Here is a 17,986-nt window from a genome sequence, read left to right as displayed (position 1 = left end):
TGCCAGGACCGCATCCAGCCGCTCCGCTGCAGACGGCGGACGGAGGCGGCGGGCGCTGGTTCGGCATCTGCGCCGGAGGAGAGCGATCCGGCCCGCCGGAGCGCAGGGAGCTGGAAGGGGGATGCTGTGGGAGCAGCTCTTCGCCTGCAGGACTCGCAGGGCCAGCGCTGCTCTCGGGGAGGAGCGGGCTTCTCCTCCCCCAGGCTGCCCACGGCTGCAGCGGCGTCAAGAGCCGCAGCTCGATGTATCATCGGGCAGCTGCAAGGGTTAACGTGGGGGAAATAGCAGCCATCGTGAGGTGGGTTCCCGGGTCAGCTCTGGCACCGGTTTTGGGCCAGCTGAGCGCAGAGGGGTGACGCTCGGCGGGGGGAGCATCGCCTGGGCCAGAGGGAGAGCGGCAGAGGTCGCCGCGCTCGGTGCCGGGAGCCTCCAGCCCCCCGCCGTCCGGCCGACCGCCCCGGCACAGAGGTGTCTGCTCCAGCCCCCCGCCGTCCGGCCGACCGCCCCGGCACAGAGGTGTCTGCTCCAGCCCCCCGCCGTCCGGCCGACCGCCCCGGCACAGAGGTGTCTGCTCCAGCCCCGCTCAGACAGGCCCGCTCGAGCATCCGCGCAGCACGGCGGGGACGTGACGTTAGCCACGCTCTTGCATGTCATTAGGAAGTAAATGCTGGGGCACAGCCAAGAGACCATCCAAGTCCTCAGACAGCTGGAGCGTTTCAGCCCGCTTTTCTGGGGAAGCGGCAGGTCAGCAGCCACGGGCATCTCTCGGGGCGGCTCTTCCCAGGCAAGGCCCAAGGAAGAGGGTCCAGAGAGACCCTCGGGGTGGCTGTCGCGGGGTGTAGCCAGCCTGACCTTGACAAGCGTTCCCCAGCCAGGCACAGTAATGGATTTTGTGAGTGCATCTGGCATTTTGGCTGCTCTACAGAGCCAGTGGGACACCTTCCCTCGGTACTGTCATGCTACAAAGACGTTTGCAAGCAGATCTGGGTCTAGGCGAGTAGGAACAACATCCCTTAAAATAACTAGCCCTTTGCCTATCGGCTTGGACTACCTCCTCTGCTGACTCCTTGCACTGGACACAGCTGCCCTTGCCAGCTGATGCAGCGGGCCAGGAGGTTGATCTGCCTCATTTCTGCGCTGGACACCGGATCACACATTGGAGATAAAAGAGACTGGAAGCTATGGTCATTCCTCTTGGCCACCTGGCATTGGTCAGTGACCGCCTACTCTGAAAGTCTGAACTGGCTAATTTAAGCAGGCAGGAAAAGGGAGGTAGAGCCCAGCACCCCTCCATCTGCCCTGGACGTGGCTGCACCCTGCATCCTGGCCAAGCAGTGCCTCGAGGGGCCGAGTGAGCTGCAAGCAGTATGCGGGCTTTGGAAGAGGGAAAAGAGGAGATTCAGAAGAGCGAATTCCTCCCAAACCAGGGCGTCTTGAAGCAGCATGACAGATGCCTGGATGGCTGCTCTCAAATTCTGCAGGGCTCTCTGCACGTTCAGAGAGTGGAAATCCATGAGCCCAGTAGATCAAGCTCATTCACTCGCATCCTTTGGATGGAGTTAGTCCCACCTGTCTTTATTCTCCAGAGGCAGCAGTTGGCCTTCAGCTTCTTACCAGCCAATTTTCATCTGATTCCAGATGCTCTGGTAGATCGTAATTTTACCCTAATGTTGTACTTTCACTAGCAGCTGTGTTTGAGGCATACCACAATGATCTGAGTATGTACTGTGTGGCCCTTCTCTTCCCCATGAAACAGAGCACATATGCTTTAGGATAGCAAAAGCAGACAGAGGTATGTTGGCAAAGAAAAGAAAATGACCTCAGTCCAATACACACAGGCGGCCCTACAGTGCAATCAACTAAAATATGCCCAGAAACTTGTATACGAAGGCTCTGTGGAGTTCTAGGAGTTACCGCTTTCAATTGATATTTCATGCACATATCTCTGCAGGTATGAAGAATATCTTGAAAAACATGAGAATGAAAGCGTGGCTCTCTCCATGAGCCTAGGCACAGCCTGAAACAATAGATCACAGGTATGAACTACCCCATTTAGCTCAGACAGTTGAAAACCTAATGATGACAAACTAATGTTAACTCTGATAGGGCTGGCTGGTTTTGAACAGTCTTTCAGTCTGAGGTAGTCCACAGCTTCTACGGAGTCTCCGCAATAACCTCCACCTGGCAGAAGAGCATCCTCCCCTCCACCCCCTCCTCAACACAGCGCACTGCAAATGTGGAGACAGCGTGAAACAAATTGAGGTTGAAATTAAAACAAATAATAGGAGCACTTCTGCACGGATTGCATTATTCTGTGTCATATTTCATTCCAGGAAAAAACAACAAAAGGGGAAAAAAACTCTTAAAAATTAATCCACCACAGAATTTCCAGCCTGCTGCACAGGACACTGTATACGCAGGGGGCCTGGCCACAATTTATTTCTAGACTATCGTGGGGGACACAAGAGACAGTAACTATAATCAGTCCAGCAGCTGACACTTGCAGTCCTCTTCTTGCTGCTATCCCCGATAGTAGTGTGTGCGACCTATTGCTATTTGGCTGCCCTGCAATGGCATGACCCTTTAAGCAGCCCCAGTGATTAAGTAACAAATTCAGCATGGGCAATTGAGCCTCACAACCCTCAATTCCTTGTGATGAACCTTGCCACAAAACAAAAATAAAGCAGTGTGTAAAGCTTCAGACCCTCATGAACCAGACAGTGCTACCCTGCCTGCACGAGCAATCTCCTCAAAATCCTCAGTGTGCAGAGCCCAGCAAAAGCAAATGCGCTGTGAGGACAAAACGCAGTGCATGTAAACAAGGCAGCGAAACACACTCCGAACAGGAAACAATTTCTTGTGCTAAGCTTCCAAAGGCCTTGAAAAAATGACAGTATAATTTCAAATGCAAGCACTAGTAAATCATCAAAGCCATGCTGATTTACCCCCACGGGCAGAACTTGTCCCCAGAATAAACTAACAGATCGTATTTGCTAGCCTAATGGCCAGCATTCTCACAAAGACAAATTATTTCATCCTGAAAAAACAGGTTACAGCCATTATACCCATCATCTCCAAAGCTCCATTAATTCATTTCTTGCTGACAGTCAAGGTGTGGTCTGGGATCATGCAAGCACAGTTCAGTTCTGTTTCTAATTCATTCCTGAAGTGCTTAAAACATGTAAAAATGCAACTGAATACCAACAAAGAGCAGTGGTGCTAGTTAAACTAGGGACTAAAGCTATGATGTCACTCTGAAAAAAACTGAACACTTTCCCAGTAAAAGCAGAGAAGAGAGGGTAGAGCAGCCTCTTCTGTGGAAAAGGCTGCTTTGGGGGTTTGACTGGATCCATTACCTTTTTGTCGCTCAAGCCAGACACCTGGTCCACGTACTCCTCTTGGATCATGAAGGCAGCCAGGTTGGCAGTGTAGCTGGCCAGAAAGATGACAGCGAAGAAGGCCCACACTGACACCATGATCTTGCTAGTGGTACCCTTGGGATTCTGCACTGGCACAGAGTTGTTGAACACCAGCCCCCACAGCAACCAGATAGCTTTGCCAATGGTGAAAGAGGGACCTCCTGGCTCTAGAGTGATTGAGAAACATGATCCCACAGTGAGCATCTCAGTAAATGGTCTGCATTTCTATTCACATATGCATCTTGACTTCAGAGTTAAGAGCAGTATCTATTCCCATAAGTGAGATGAATGTCCACAGCTGCGCTCCCCTATGTTCATGACACTGTATCTCAGCAAAGTGCAACCCTGAAAAATAGTTTTTTTAAAACATCCTCAAGCTTCCATATTTATTCTGTCTCAAAGATTTCCACTGAAACCTTATACAAGGGCTTTTTTTGTACCTGATTGGAATATCTAAAAGTGTAAACATTCCATTTCGGTTCAAGTGTTGTCACCAGAAATAGAGTTTGCTCAGAAAAATTCTATCCTCATTTCTAGCTATTCAACAGTGATGTTGTCCTTGAACTCCCAGCATACACCTGTGCAAAACATGGCCTTCACTGTACTCGTACAGGTGAAAGGAAGAGCACCATCTGAAATAACAGGGCTCTACAAATACCTCTGCAAGAGGGTTTCATTACCCAGTCTGTTGAAGACACACAAGCCAGAGAAGAACACAGCTCCCTCTCCCCATGTTCAGTGTCTAAGGTACATAACAGTGACATACACTTTGGTCTAGCTCAGGAAAATCAGCAGCCCTGCCCCAGACAGTCCAGGAGCAGATCCAGTGTTTTAAAAGCTGCTACTTTTCCCTTATTCACTTTTCAGCATGGAAGCTGACTCATACCCCAAAGCCATGTGTGCTCATGAAGCACTAGGCCTGAAAACTTGTGAAATCTTGCCTGTCTCCCAGCAGCCTCATATCTCCGGCATATGCTGATTCCATTGGTGGGAACCCAAACCAAAATTTGTTCAATCTGAGCACAAGAGGAGCTGTCAGGGAGACTGCAGATGCGATTACTCCAAGGATCCTGCTTCAGACACCGAGAAGACTCTCTTAGGACAAAAGCCCTCTGGCACAGTGCAAGGGTCTGTCACTTTTCCAATGGTGCCAACCCAGCTCTGCAACCTTTTTGGGTTAGCATCCCGTGTTTTATCTCCTCCCTTGGGTAGGCTAACCAGTGCCTAGTGCTGCTGCCTGTGGTTAGGGTTGGCTCCAGCCGAGGAACAAGAGGGAAGAAAGTTTTGACACTCCTCTCCAAACCCCTGAGCAGTGAATGACATAGATCATCTGAAAGCACTGTGTAAGGTGCAAGGGGCTCGTTTTGCACCCTGGGAACTGCACACCAAGTTCAAAGCAGAATCATCACCTGGCAAAACTGGAGCCTCTAGATGCCAGGGAGACAAAGTTGGTATAAGAAACATGGTTTGCCAGTCCTTGTCTTTTTATATGCTGGAGTGGTAGCTTTATATCCCTCTCTGTGTAACATGGCCTAAGACACAGAGCTGCAAGGCCTGAAAATCATCAGTGGGAACTGTAAGGCATAAAAAATCTTGACAAGTTCCCTCCTAAAGCCTTCCTCTCTCCACTGATCGCCCCATGTGCTTTCACAGTTACTCTGTCAGCCACAAACTAAGACAGCAATGGGAGCCTCCGATCCAAACCAGGGACCTGGAATCCTTCTGAGCTCTCCAACTTTGAGTGCCCCAAAACCAACCCAACATCATTTAGGGGCTAGATCAGGGCATGCCCACCTGACCCTGGAGAGAAAATCTTGGTGTCCGTAAAGAGAAAATGGAGGTGTGGGAGGCCATCATAGACTGGTTCAATGGCAGCCAAAGTAACATTAGCCAGAGCATTCACTACCAAATAAGCACTGCAGTCTCTGCAGCAGATTTCTACATCTTCATGTTACATCTGTCAGGGATAGTATCTGCCTGATCATGCAGTACTGTGCATAATTACTCAGACATATTGATACTTGCAGCTGCAGTTCAGCTAACTTTATAACTGCACAACTGCATACCTGTACTAAGAACTGCTTTCAGTTCCACATCTGTATTAATGTCTCTCCAGAGATACCCAGGTTTGGCAGTATTTACTTGTGTCCACAGCTCCATGTGGTTACAATCAGTTGCCATAAAGGCCCTCCACAGCTCCATGTTAAGAGAGAAGTTCTCCACTTCCCCATATGTGTGGTTCTGCCTGCATTCTCATTAACCCCTTTTTTTTCCACTCCTCTCCAATTTGACGGCATAAATTCACTCAAAGCACTAGACCAGGGAGCAAACAAGTCATTTTCCAATAACTGTCTATCTGCCACTATTCTGACGGGACCAATAAACCCAGAAAGGTCTGAAGGGCTGATTTGTCGGGGGTGAAGATATTGAGATGACAGAAGGCCCAACTTGCTAATTGTTTTCATGCCAATAAGGCAAAAAAGGCTGTCTCTTAGGCTGTCTGTCCATCCTCCCTTTAACTCATCAGGCTGTCTTCCGAAGATCAGAACCACAGAGATGGGTCACTCACTCGTTCCCATTTTTCCTGCTGCCCTTGCAAAATAATCCATCACCCACTTCCAGGAAAATGAGCTTTGCACTTTCTCAGTTGGCCTTAGCAAGCCAGACAGCCAAGGGGGAAGGGATGTGCCCAGGTGACAGATGTGGAGTCTGGAGGACATAGCACTATGCTGGGAGGCTGGCAGAGCGGCTTGCTCTCCGGGGAGACATAGCACTGAAGGATGGATTGACAGTGCTGAGCCCTCTGATTGCCTCAGAGAGCGCAGCACCATAGCCACTGCCAGCATCGGCTACCAGGACCCATTTTCCCTCAATGAGAAACAAGTTGGAGCTGGTGCATGCTTTAGAGATGAAAGGCAACACAGCTTCATCTCCTGAGCCAAGCAAATTATCCATTATACACATCTGCTCTCTTCAGAGCCTTTTTTCCGCCTCCATCCCTGCCCTCTTTAGTCTGAACACAGAGCTCAGAGCAGGCTAGATCCATATCATGTTCAAGGCAAAGGAAACACCCCAACAAAGGAGCCGGGACTGGAAGCGAGAGAGGATTATGGCAAGGAGGGACTTCCCTTACCTCTGCCATCAGCAAGGCACCGATTATAGCCCACAGGGCTGAAGTACTCAAAGACGAAGACGGCCACCGCAGAGATGATAAGCAGCATCACAAACATCATCACCCATACGTCAGCACTGAAAGGCTCTGGAGAGGAAGAGAAAACCATGGTGAAAAACCTGATACACCACCTCACCCCTCCCTCACCTCCTTTGCTCTCCAGAGCACCCCAGCGACAGTGTGGGGCAAACCGGGCTGAGGAAAAACAGAAGTTACAATAAAGCCTTCAACCAGAATCTGAAAAACTTCTTGAATTGGGAGAAGTGTTGTTTCAGTCTCTGTACTGACTGCATTCCTTCTTACTGTTACATTTCTGACACATGGCTCCATCTGGAACCACATGCAGCCATTGTGGCATGCATTGATAAAATAAAATGCATTGATAAAAAATTGTTCCCAGGAAGTCCTCCAGCACCATCTGGACAGAGTGGGGAAAATCAAGCAGAACTGGCAGAGTTTCAGACAAGCATCCAACTTTCAAGATGCTATTGAGCCAAAGAGCATCTCCAAATTTCTGAGGTTCAGCCATAATGATAGTAGTTTTTTCAGCTATTCTATTCCTGTAGCAATGGGAACACTGGCTCATTCTAGAAACGTTAGCATTCATATTCTGCAAGTGTTTGGTCTCTGCCAGGTCTTCTCCTTCTCCAAGCCTGAACTGATAAAGATGGGACTGAACCAGATCAGAGAAATTTAGAACTTTACTCCAGACTGTAGCCAATATTGCAACCTCAGTTAAACTGCAATTCAAAATTTTGGAGTCAACTTTATCGTTGCTTTGACATACCCCAGCAATATTGGTGGACTTGGCTAAAAGTAAAAACTCCTGAAGAATGAGTAGTCATGAAACTCCTACTTAAAGAGGTTTGGAAAAATTTCTTTACCTATATAAAGTTATTTCTGTTTGTAAATGTTCTCAGGATGCTGGCAGAGAGCAGACAGTAATTATATAACTCATATACTGTGTTTGCTGCATCATAAAGCATTTCAGAAAGCCAAATAGTAGATACTAGGAAGACATGGATGTCTTGGGGAAATGCAGTATCATTTCTGCATTCTCTGATCACCTTCCACCACCAAAGGACATTAGAAATCAATCACTTTATTGGAAGACACAGTGTCAGCACAGAACTGATGGCTCAACTCTTCTTGAAAAGTTCTATTAGATTTCTAACTTCTACCAGTTGCTCTGTCAAGGGAGGGTCAAGTTAATACCTTCTTTACAAATAATGCCTCTCAGAGTGCAACAATTTATTGCCAATTGTTATCACTAAGTACTACGGCATACCAGCTATAAGGTTTGAATCAATTTTCTTCTGGCCTACACTCCTTGACCATACTATTAGTTGAGTCAGTGGGAAACCACATGCTGCAGAGTAGGTCACAACTCTGAGTGAGCCCTTCTTTGCTGGGATCAGGCATACAATTGCTGAGAAATGCCTTGGAACTCCTAGGCAGTGCCTGTTTGCATTTGCCTGGATTTTGCTTGCTTGGGATTTAGAACTAAAACATCACAGTTTATTTTTATACACCTGTCCCACAGGTACTCCCAAAAAGGAACTTTCAGGCTAAGAATCACAAGCAACCTTCACCTAATTTTTGATGAACACTGGGTGAAGTTTTAATTTTAGATTAAAATGATACCTAAGAAGGCAGAAGGTGAGACAGTTCCATTGCTACGTGACACCATGACACTGATTCCCGTCTCAATGAAGGGCACAGAGAAATCCACCACTTCTGAACGCTCCTCATTAATGGTGAGGGATCCCACAGCCATATAGGCCCGTTTGGTGACAACCTGGAGGAAGGAAAGGAAGAGATCACACACAGACCCAAGGCACCTCTGAAGCACCACAGCCAAGCCCCTTCTCACCTTCCTGCCTTTCCACACAGTCCTTTTACTCCTGTAATCCCATTCCTTATATTGTTTCTATCGTCTCTCCTTTCTAATCTTTCATCAGGACACATTTTTCTTTCAGGAAATCTATAGACATTAATCTTCCCTCAAAGCTGGTATGTGTATAAAAAATAAATCCGCAGAGGTCTTAGGATAAACACATCATCCACTGAGAAGACATCTTATCTCATTTTTCTGTCCTTGCTTTCTCCTCCCTCTAACACTGCAAAGTCTTATTTCAATCTTTATGCACCTTATATATGATCTAAGCATCATCTAGGTTGCAGCCTCTCTGGTGCATGGATATCACCCTCTTTCTTTGACTGTGAAGGCTGAATTTGTGACACTATAGAGAATAATAATTAATCATTGAAGGTAGTCATGGCCAGCGTGTCAGAGCAGATTAATTCACCCAATGCCCAGAAAGAATCCAGGCCAATCATTTCTATAGAGTCACCTCTGTCCCTGCCCCGGGCAGGGGCCCAATAATGATGGGAGATCAGACCTGACCCATGTCACCCAGCCCAGGGATGAAGCCCACCATGCCCTCCCCTTGCTGCTGACCTCTCCAATCATTCCATTCCACGTCCCATTGATCTTTTTCCCATGCTTGCCATTAGTCACCAAGTAGAGGTCATAGGTGAACTTGACAGACTTTGAGATTTTCTTGAGGATGTCAATGCAGAACCCCTTGCAACATTTCTTCATGTAATCTGGCTCCTCATCGGTTTTGTTCCTGAACCGTCACAACAATAATGGGTTAAAAGACTGGGCAGAATTCCCTTAATTCCCTTCTGTTGCCAGTATGCACTCCCCCTCCCACAATATAATGTGGAGAATTTCACTTGTGCTATCTGTGCCGGAGGGTGAAGGGACACACTATGATGGTTTGCCCAAAGGGGCCAGTCATGAATGGACACAGGCCAGGCTGGGCAAACCGAGGTGACTTGTCTAAACAGGATTATCAGAGTATGATGGTATTGGCCCAACAGACTCTCTACATTCTGCTGAGAAGGGAGAGCCCAATAGGAGGACAAAAACCCAGGGGTGCATACTCGGTCACTATGCGTTTTTGGCAAGGGACCGTGTTCCTCATGCAGGTGCCACTTAGGGGGTCCACGTTCTCCACAATAACGAACGGTGCCTCTTCCAAGGTCACGATACTCAGGTGATCATCCTCGCGTTCCTCAGAGTCAGGATACAGCTCAAAGCGGGGCCACACGTAATACTTCATCTGCAACTTTTTTTCCTTCCATTTCCCCACCTGTGGAGACACAAACCACAGAAGATAGACTTCTAGTTGCCCCATCCCTCTGCATTCACCACAGCTCCTGCAGGCCTGGGCAGCAGGACTACTCTGGAGTACCCAAGCTCATGGCTCATGTAGGATGAGGACATTTCTGGGGAGAAGGGTTCTGAGTAAGTGGGTTCAAACCATCAGGAAGTGGAGAACAAGAAAGATGTCTGGTTTGTCTCATCTCTGTGATGGTCTCACCCTCTGGGAGAGTGAGTCGATGACCAGGGCGATACCATCACCGTGGTCAAACAGACATGATGTCTTTCAACTTTCTCAGCCAAACAACAGGATCAGAGCTTGTTGTCTCCTGAAATGTTGACTTCAGCCTACTAGCCACCATAAAAATGTTTTTTTTCCCTGATAAATGAGGAAAAATATATACAAATGCTGAAACAAATGTCATTTTGAAACAAATAAATTTGAATACTTCACTTGAAAAAGTCAAAACAGAACTTCTTTATTTTTTCAAATTTTTGTCTTCATTTCTTTTCAGTGAAATTCATCAAACAGATTAATTTTAGCCAAACTTGGTTTTGTCCAGAAATAACTTGTTCTTCTGGAAAAAGGTTGCCCATTCCTAGTCAGGACTGAGTTCTTCCAAGAGACAGGCAACTGAAGAGAGAGATGTTCTGCATTTTCAGGAGTGTCTTCACAGGAGAACAACTACACTGAGATGCTTGATAACAGTAGTTCTTGCTATCCCCTGCTAAGGCCTTACTGAAATACCTACTCTTGTCCTTTCGCAATGACTTGGTTACATACCTTAGCTGGCAACAAGGAATTGCTCTATGTTTCTGACACATGCAAAACAAAATCAAAGAGCATCTATGATTTTTTAATCTTGCTATTTTTCCATAAGGATATATTGCAATTTTAGATCTTTTCATTTTCCATTTCTTAAGCAGAGATCATATCTTCAGCGGTCAGAAAAGGGAGATGGGACTCAGTTGCCTTATACCTACTGCCACAAATAAGAGCTGTTTTGAAGCCGCTCCAGTCCCTGAAGAGATGATGCGTGTAGCACACCCACTGCCCATGGTAGACCATTCCTTGAAAAAACTCCAGGAAAAGAAAAACCTGAACATCAACTATGCTTTCAACTATCAAAGTCTTGCCTTTGTTCTCAATTCCCCCCCTCACAGTTGACACTAATTAGCACCTTGGCTGGCAGCTGAAGCTGGGAGGCCAAGAAATTAACTGGGCTTTTAGAAGGAACTTTCCTGCACGATCCTCAAAGAAAGCCCTCCAGGCCAGGGCTGAGACACGTTGACGTGATGGCAGAGGCAGTGTGGGTGTGTGGGAAGCTTGCACAACTGCTCTTAGCGGTGTACCTGCTTGGTGGGTAAACAGAAAAGCTTCATTCCACCCCTCCCACCACCCCCAAATTTCAGTCATTTATTTATTTAAATGACAGGACAGGAGTGAGAAGCACTTATTAGAGGCTCATTAGGTGTCAGCGGTTATTCTGTGAAACTCAAAGCCCAGCTGGGGTTTGGCATTTGAGAGCTGCTAGAATTCACATAAAACACTTGTCACCTTCAAAACAAACAAACAAATGCTTCATCTGGCCATGAAAGAAAAAATCCACTCTGGGGCCTTGTGGAGAGAGAAGAAAGGCAGACGAAATCACCCAGAGACAGCAGCCTCCCCATCCATCCCTGCAGTGTAAACACGGCACCCCAGTGAGGGCAAGGCGGTGGGTTTTGTAAGAAGGGGCTGAGGTGGCCAGGCAGCTGGTCTTACCTTCCCAAGGCCCCTTATGACAAGCAGTTGGCAAAATATGCCAAGGAGAGCTTGCCCCTAATTTTCCCTCCACGTGTAGAGTCATGCTGCTTGGACCAGCAAGCAGGGTAGACAGCTGGTTTTCTTCTTTCTCTCTCTCTCTTTTTTTTTTGTTTGTGTTGTTTTGTTTTGTTACTTGAGTGGGCAGGGAGGAGTTGTTTTAATTTTTAAACACACTGGTGGCCCCTTTTGTCCACAAAAGACAGGTAGTATTGTCTAGGGCAGCAGATGGTCTGTACTCACGCTAATATCTAAGCCTGGATGTGGAGAGCGCATTTCTGAGGGAATAAAGAGCATATACTCACATCATCACCCAGGGTCTGCTCTGCCGTGGACTTCCCACTTGTTGACCAAGCAGGTCAATTTATCATCATTTGAGCCTGACATTTCTGAATGGCAAGTGTAGCCCTCAAGTAACTGAGCTTGAATCCCCAAAACCAGTTCAGAGAAGCCACCAGACAAGCAAGAATAACTGCACACACAGGCCTCAGTAGGGACCAGTGATTAAGATGCTGCACAGAACAGCCCAGACTTCAGCTCAGTAACATTAACTTATCATAGAAATAAGTGGTTGATGAAAGAGACATCTTGCAGCATCTCAGCAGCACTTAGATATCACAGTAATAGGCATGATATAAATCCCTAAGTGATAAATTAGATCAGATAGGCAAACACAATTCGTAATTACCCAGAAGTTCTCTGGGACAGAAAGGGGAGTTCATAAGGCTGTGTGCCAGACACGTTTCACAGTGTTGTACTACACGGACAACATTATGAAATTAGGATAACAATGACAGTCTTGCCACAGCCTCCTGCACACTGAAGCACCTAGCCGGCAAATACAGTAGTACACATCCTTTCCTTATTATCCTAACAAAATAATTCTAAGTTGTCCAAAAAGGAAGAAGAACAGGATGTAAGGGAATGTTCTGACCTAAATTTTCAAATTAACTATGGAGTGTCTCAAGAATACATGCAAATACTGCATTTCATAGCTAACCCTGACAATCAGGCATGCCATATACCTGCAGACACGTACAGATATGAATAAGCAAAGTCAGAAAAGCTTTATGAATTTAGAGGGGGCAGACTTCTTTCCATGCTCATGCATGCAAGGGTCAAATGTGTATGCATGTAGTTAAAGAAGAGCGGACTTAAGCAACATGTGGGCAAGGACAGTAAGGATAATAAGAAACACCGCATGTGCAGAGGACGGAGACAACGCAAGAGAAAAAAAAGTGCATCGTGTGCTAGATAATCTGCTGTGAGAGGGAAGCAGTAATTCACTGTGGGGACAGAGGTTAGCCACAACAGAATTAAATGTCACAGATTTGCCCAGGTAATGATGCCTACTCTTAAAGAATATAACCTGCCAAGCTGTGCAGAGCAGAGCAAGGCACTTCTGAAGTCTCAGGGTACTTGGTATTAACAGCTTGTGAACTGTTATTACTTAGATTTTGCTCAGTTCTTGCCTCAGCAAAAAGAGGAAAAATAAACCATCCCAGGCATCCTACATATTTGTCACCCTGCAGTTTCAAGACCCACTGGGTGTTCTCCAATCAGAGTCTAGTCACCCAAACTCCCACTAGGAGCCCTGGAGGGTCACAGAATCAGCAAAAGTAAGCATGCTCGGGATCTTTAAACCCCCCTTTCTAATCATAGTCTCCAAACGCTAGGTATGTTCCTGTATGCCAGGGCAGGGCTCCTAAGAGCCAGAATTTCACTTTAACTTCCCCTTGCTCTGTCTCTACCACATCTCTTCTTATCAAGAAAGGAAAGTCACTTTGGTTTGGGGATAAATTTGGAGAGGTTGAGAGAGGGAAGCAGCTAACTTTTACCGTAAATATGAGATCCTACTTTGGATAACAAGCTGTTGGAATTAGAAGTCCAATACATTTGCAAAGAAAGAAAGTGAGAGCTATTGTAGAACAAAGAGTTAATCATATATGTTATTGGTTTGCCTAAATTTATAAGCTAACCCATGCAGACAAAAGGTAAGATTGACTATGCAAGGGGAAAATAAGTGAGAGCTTTCCGAAAGCCTTCCAGCAGGCTGGCAAATTGCCTTAACCGCGGTATAATGCAGCCAGAATAAAAGTGTTCTGCAGTATGTTAATGCGCATCTTTAATGAAAGGTGTATCATATTAGTTCCCTGAAACTAATTCTTAACTGAGGCTTTTCTCTCCTCCCAAGGGGAGCTAAGGCTTGTAACAGCCATTTGTGGCAGATGTTTGTCTAACCTGTCCTTACACTGACAGAGAGCACACGGTCTCCGTGGGCAGTCTATTCCAGTGCTTAACTATCCTTCCCATTAAAAAGGTGGGTTTTTTTCCTGATGTCTAACCTAAATCTTCTTGCTGCAATTTATACCAGGAGAGTGTATTTCCTTATTCTTCTACCTGTGCTCCTTTCAATGTTATCAGGTCAGTAAGATATTTATAACACAGGGGAGTTGGTAGTCTCATTCAGTGGATATCTTACATGCTACACTGGGAAAAGCAACTGCCTGTTCAAATGACCAGCACCCAGTCTCAGCATTTACAAAATCCTTACCCAGATGGGTAGTATGGACAAGTACAAGCTACTCCCATGAACTTCCAAATTGTCTGTTCCAGCCAGGGCAGAAGCCAGTCTCTGAGCTCCTCCTAGTATGCCAAGGCAGGACTTCAAAACACAAGAGCATCTGAAGAAACCTCTAACTAATGTGAACAGATGGAAAAACAAAACCTCCTAGAAATTTGGCTTTCAAGGACTAGGCGGCAGAATACAATTCTGGATAAAACCAGAAATGTTCAGATACATTTCTTAGGCAAGATGCTTAGAGGCATTGTATTCGTATTTGGGGTGAAGGTTCAGGGGAAAGCCTGAACCTTCAGGTGCTTATTTTTCAACAGGCTGCAGGAAAACTACGTCTGGGCAAAGTCTTTTCATAGTTTTTATTTCATTCAGGGTCCCATTTGCACCATGCCTTGCACCACTCTCTTTTCATTTACAATCTTCTCTCAATTCCTGCCAGTCCTGCTATAGAAGAAACAAAGAAAGGAACAAAAGGGATTTGCTTTCATTTACAGAAGAAAGACCATTCCAAACTCACTTAGGACTTGAACTGCTTTCTGCATTTCCCCAAAAGTTCAATGTTTCCTCCCTTATTATGATGGGTTTTTTCAGAGAGCTGAGGGGCTTGTTCATTCCAGTGGGGAAGCACTAAGGCAACAACACAGAGCATGAATTAGAAGCCAGAAATTCCCTATTGCACCAAGGACCTCTGGAATCTGATGTGCACCCTTGTGCCTCCACTCTACATTGTGTACAGTGGAGATAATGGTATGTTTTCACCTCTGGGGTGCACTGAGTAGATAAACACAGAAAAGGCCATGAGGCTTACAAATAGTATGGAAATGAGGAGACACACACACATGTCTAGAGCTAGATGAAGGAACATATACAGCATGTATCTGTGAATGGTGTAAATGTGAAAACTTCCTGTCTTTTATCTTTGCTGTCAGATAGTTAACTGGAAAAAGCTTATGTAACTTTTACACCTGATTTTAATACATGAAAAAGGGAAGATCAAATATAGAAAAGGTAAAGGTAGGATGTTGGGCAGCAGGCAGAAAATAGCAGTGTTATTGGTAACATAGCTGATGGAAAAGCATACCTAACCCCTCTGGGAAGGAGGGAGAGTCCAGGGAGAAATAAGAGTCTTGTCAGTACAATTTGTACAGATCCTGAATGAGGACATGGGAAAACCAGAACAACTGGGCAGGAGCTGAAAAGGGCTACTGTAGGAATAATAGAAACACTGTAGAAATAGCAATTATAACTGGGACACCGCCAATGGAAGTATGCACTGCTCAGGATACATAAATGTAAAGGTAAACCTGGGGAATGCTGTTGTAACCTTAATGCTGCCGTAGACTGTGAAGAGATAAATCATGCATAAATAAGTGGAATCATTTGGGACTGAGATAGTTTTTGGAAGGCTGGTGCAAGATATTCCACCAGGACTGAACTACAGAGATCTACTGTAGCTCCACAGGCTTGGCTTTCGGTCTGGGTAAGGATGTCATTACTGTTATTAAAGAGAAATTTTATCAGGAACTAAGTCATTATGGGAGACTTTAGCTTCGTAGAGATAAGGTGGAGAACAAACACAAATTTTAGCAGCAGCACCCTGATGTCTTTTTTTCTGAATCTGATAGTTGATACATTTCTTCACCCCCAAATTACGCAACAGCCAATAGGTTGTGCTGTTTTACACTCGGTTTGGGCAAAGCAGCAACGAACCTTACAGAAAAGCTAGGTATCAGAAATAACCTTGGATTGAGCGATTAGGGGAACAGAGAGCCTGCCTTAAAGGAGGAGATTAAAAAGCTTGTTTAACCTAGATAAATGAAAGCCAAGAGGGGATATGACTGCTCTGTATAAATAAAGGGGGGATAGATACACAAGGGAGGACGAAAAGGTTTTTTTAAGCAGAAAAACAATGTTGGTGCAAGAACAACTGGTGAGGAAATTTGCCTTGAAAATAAGATGGATTTTAACCATCAGAGGAGGGAAGTTCTGGAGTTGCTGCCTGCAAGGAGCTGTGAAAACAACTAAAATGGAGTTGAGAAGAAGCACAACTGGTTTGTATAGGGCTATATGATGTTGCTGCCTAGAGCAGCAGGGATGGGACCAGGTGAGCCTTTCCAGTCCAGTGGCCTTAAGTAAGCAGAAGCAACAGTAGGAATTCCTCTGTGGAAAACCTTTTCTCCTTGACTTTTCAGCCTGCAGATGTCAAAACTCACTCTTAGTCATTATATCTCTGTCCCCCAGCTAACTCATATAAACACAAAGACTCATGTTATTGATATCTCCACCTCCTAGGCTCATTCAGCACCAAAACCTTCTCCAGTGCCCTGATAATAGAACATTCCCCTTAGCCTTCACCCAAGCTGGTTATGACTCTCACATTTGCAGTGCTGACATCACAGCCATTACCAAATGTATAATTCCTGTGATGCTACAGGTCTGTATCCTCACATAAGGCTGGGCTACAGCAGGTGGAGAAGAGATGCCACAGAGAGCAAAAACCTCCTGTTTACAGACACTTAAGGTGATTAATTAGCCACATCAGCCAAAGCAGACAAGAAATGGTTGTGAATGCTCCACATGCAAAATTAATTAACACAGAAACAACACTCCTTCCTGAACCTCAAGTTCACCTTCCACAACCACCTGGGGAAGGCTGCTTTCTTCACTGCACCTGCAGAAGCAGGAATTGCTTCTAATAGCCTTTCAATTAAACACGTAGGCTGCAGGAGATGGTGGAATTTTCTTCCCTCTATATTTATACAGCACCTAGCATATGCCAGAGAGAGGCTCGGTTTAGAATACAGACAGGGTGAAGTACTTGCTCTTGCTTTACAACTCATTCTGGGCATAAAAGCTCTTTGCAGAAACAGTGTCCCAGCTCACTGAGGTCTGGCATTTACACAGCTCTTGCCATTTTTGCTGAAACATTTCTTTCCTGGTGCATTTATATGCTTTTTGCAGTTGCTGAGGTCCTGTCCCCTGCCATGATTAGCCTGAGAAGGTTAATAAGATATACTTTGAGCACTTCTGACTTCTGCAGATTTAGTGTACTATGGAGCTCCACTGGTGTCACAGAAAGGTCAGAGCTGTGAGAATGCCAAAGTGTTTGCCTTGGCAAATCATTCCTCCAAACCAGAAGGTACCAAGAGATTGCTATGGGCATAAAACCGGCCAGGATCACCCAATAGCTCCCTCTGGGAGATGGTGGTGGCCTTGGCAATAGTGCTAACTTGGTAGCCTGGGAAGTGGTTCATCCAGGCAAGGCTGGCTTATGCAGGAGCAGCATGGTTTCCAGGGGGACGTATTGTTCAAGGTCCTCACTGTTACCTGATGGACACATAACCACGATTTATGGAAATGCAGACTGCAATCAGCCCAGACATAATTAGGAGACATGAGGAGAGAGGTTAGAGGAAGGTGCTTGTGGCAGTGTGGGCTGTGATCTGAGCAGGCTGGAGGATATAACTCAGCAAAGCTGTAGCTCTGGGGCAGGGAGGGTCTGTGTGTGTGTGTGTGTGTGTGTGTGCAAATCAGGTGTTAGGATTTTGAAAGAAGAATTAGAAAAAAAATTGTATCTTAAACACCGCAGACTGACTATACCATGCAACATAACCCACCTCCAGCTAACAGGCAGTGACAGCACCTGACTCAGGCTCTTACTTCAATAATGTTGCATCCTTAAAACCATCATGCCCTTCTGAAATGACTCTGTGTGAGGACAGGGGAGCTTAATACAACGTCCTAAACTCCAGCAACATCAGTCTATTCTGATTCTGGTCTGGGAAATAAAATCTAAAGCCAGGGAGTTTATACTGCTCCTATCATTGCTAATCTAAGGTGA

At 45.8% G+C, this 17,986-nt stretch overlaps 1 protein-coding gene across 2 annotated transcripts in view; it reads right to left on the bottom strand.

Annotated features, from left to right (window-relative positions):
- GRIN2B (glutamate ionotropic receptor NMDA type subunit 2B) overlaps positions 1–17,986 on the bottom strand; it is a 219,312-nt gene that overhangs the window by 32,687 nt on the left and 168,639 nt on the right. For both annotated transcript variants that reach the window (XM_069773667.1, XM_069773666.1), the window contains 5 exons: positions 9,544–9,752; positions 9,053–9,224; positions 8,236–8,389; positions 6,553–6,678; positions 3,357–3,586 (listed from right to left, as the gene is read on the bottom strand). In XM_069773667.1, the coding sequence (XP_069629768.1) occupies positions 3,357–3,586; positions 6,553–6,678; positions 8,236–8,389; positions 9,053–9,224; positions 9,544–9,752 (891 nt within the window). The remainder of the gene's footprint in view (positions 1–3,356; positions 3,587–6,552; positions 6,679–8,235; positions 8,390–9,052; positions 9,225–9,543; positions 9,753–17,986) is intronic.

Source organism: Haliaeetus albicilla, chromosome 28, assembly GCF_947461875.1.
Source record: "Haliaeetus albicilla chromosome 28, bHalAlb1.1, whole genome shotgun sequence".
Lineage (NCBI taxonomy): Eukaryota > Metazoa > Chordata > Aves > Accipitriformes > Accipitridae > Haliaeetus > Haliaeetus albicilla.
Note: the sequence above shows the minus strand (reverse complement) of the source record. Positions and strands in the feature narration are given on the sequence as shown.